General features: G+C 34.8%; 1 protein-coding gene across 1 annotated transcript; it reads right to left on the bottom strand.

Annotated features, from left to right (window-relative positions):
• Positions 1-983: 983 nt before the first annotated feature.
• Positions 984-1,450, bottom strand: LOC117110339 (dnaJ homolog subfamily C member 10-like). The gene is made up of 2 exons (XM_033253023.1): positions 1,293-1,450; positions 984-1,136 (listed from the first exon to the last, which is right to left on the bottom strand). Exons 1-2 carry the CDS (start codon positions 1,407-1,409, stop codon positions 999-1,001), a joined length of 255 nt encoding a protein of 84 aa, XP_033108914.1. The 5' UTR covers positions 1,410-1,450; the 3' UTR covers positions 984-998.
• Positions 1,451-1,918: the final 468 nt, after the last annotated feature.

Raw genomic sequence — 1,918 nt, 5'->3', positions numbered from 1 at the left:
TGGGGTTAACAAATGTGGAGCTGCAGGCTGAGTTTCTATCTTTGGTAGGCAATTCAAAATTTCCAATAATGGAGACATACCTTTATGTCTCTTCTGGATCTGCCAAAATGTGTACAATCGCACATTATATATGCTTTTATATTTATTGGAACTGGACAATCTATACCGATTTTGTGGCAAGAGAATAAACAAACGTGTCCTCATACATCCATGCATACATAATATTTAATACAGTAACCATAAAGTCATAAGTATATATAATGTCCACCAATCAAGGCTCTTGTCTACGTATCACTTTGTCATATATATATCGTCGTTCACATCACAAACTAACACAATCAAAGTAGATTGTGTTAGTTTGTGAAATCGCGTATTGGTTGTCAAACAATTTGGTATTCTTTACCACACAAAAAGTCCTTAACAACAACAGCACGTATTTTGACGTGCTTTCTTGATTTCACACAACTAACACAATCTACTTCGATTGTGTCAGTTTGATATATATATATATATATATATATATGTATTTATATATATATTGTATATATACAATTTTTTACAGATTGACAATCTACTCCAATGGAGCTTTCCACTAAGCCCCACCCCTTGGATATTGTTGCAAAGGTCCCACAAAACAATATTAGGCACTTTACGCAAAGGACGGGAAGAGACGGGCCGACGGTGGTTTTGCGCTCATCAGAGCGTGAAGACCACAGTAAAGAATAGGGCGCTCAATCCGAATTGCCGTTGTCGACGGCTCCCCGTCCTCTTGCGTAAAGTACCTAGTGTAAATATATGTAAACGTGTGTGTTTGTAGGACAAAGCAAGCGTTTGCACATATTCCGGGCCTCTGTTCTGATTGGTCATTTGTTAAGTTTGAATAACATTCAGGAAAGCTTCATTGTTGGGGAGAATCTTATCTTGACCACATGGGAATGAACCTATTCTTTTTTCAGCTTTTTAACCTTATAAAATTGTTGGATCCATAACAAATAAACTTACTGAGCACCAGCAATGCCACGCTTTCCTGATGGATAAAGCCGAACCGTTGGCCAGCTGTTTACTCCGTTCTCATTGCACACGTCCATGTTCTTAGTACAATCTACGGACCCAACATTAGCTGTACCATTTAACATCTACATCAGATACAAAACGTCAAAAGAACGAATAGTTAAATTGCAAAAAGTGATATCAGCATTGCTCTTCAGTGGTAACATTGGTAAATTCCCTAAAAATATTGTATTATTACTATGAAGATTAGTTATTTGTTTACTTTAATATGTTTGCATTACCTTGGCTAGTTTTCGCCACTCAGGTAGCAAGGCCTGGCACGGCGGACATGAAGGCGAGTAGAAATCAACTAGCCACATCTCTGTCTTCTTTTTCTTCTTGATTAAACTATCAAACATTTTTTTATCCAATGTTACAACAATCGGATGAAGTGTATCCTGAAATACATTTTTAATATATTTGAAAATCAATGTTAAAATCTGCACAGCATTTAAACACACTATCTTTAATCAGTCATTGGTATATTCACATTTTAACTAGGTGTAAGATAATATAATGTACAAGTAAAAAAGCATACTGTTGCAATATGTTAAATTAGCATTAGAATGCGACATTACTGTATACTCGGCATTTAAACACACTATCTTTAATCAGTCATTGGTATATTCACATTTTAACTAGGTGTAAGATAATATAATGTACAAGCATAAAAGCATAAGTTGCAATATGTTAAATTAGCATTAGAATGTGCCATTACTATATATTCAGTTCTTAGAAGCCATAATACGTTTACTCATAACTTTAGCAATGGTTATTCATTTCCAGTTAATGACCTATCATTTTAAATCTTGTAATGTTACAAATATGGATATGCTGGTTTTTAGGATGGAATGCCTCGTATGTTTTA

This window comes from Anneissia japonica, unplaced genomic scaffold (genome assembly GCF_011630105.1).
Source record: "Anneissia japonica isolate Jap-2015-1 unplaced genomic scaffold, ASM1163010v1 scaffold228674_len1918_cov95, whole genome shotgun sequence".
Taxonomy (NCBI): Eukaryota; Metazoa; Echinodermata; class Crinoidea; order Comatulida; family Comatulidae; genus Anneissia; species Anneissia japonica.
This window is presented reverse-complemented; position numbering and strand designations above follow the sequence as displayed.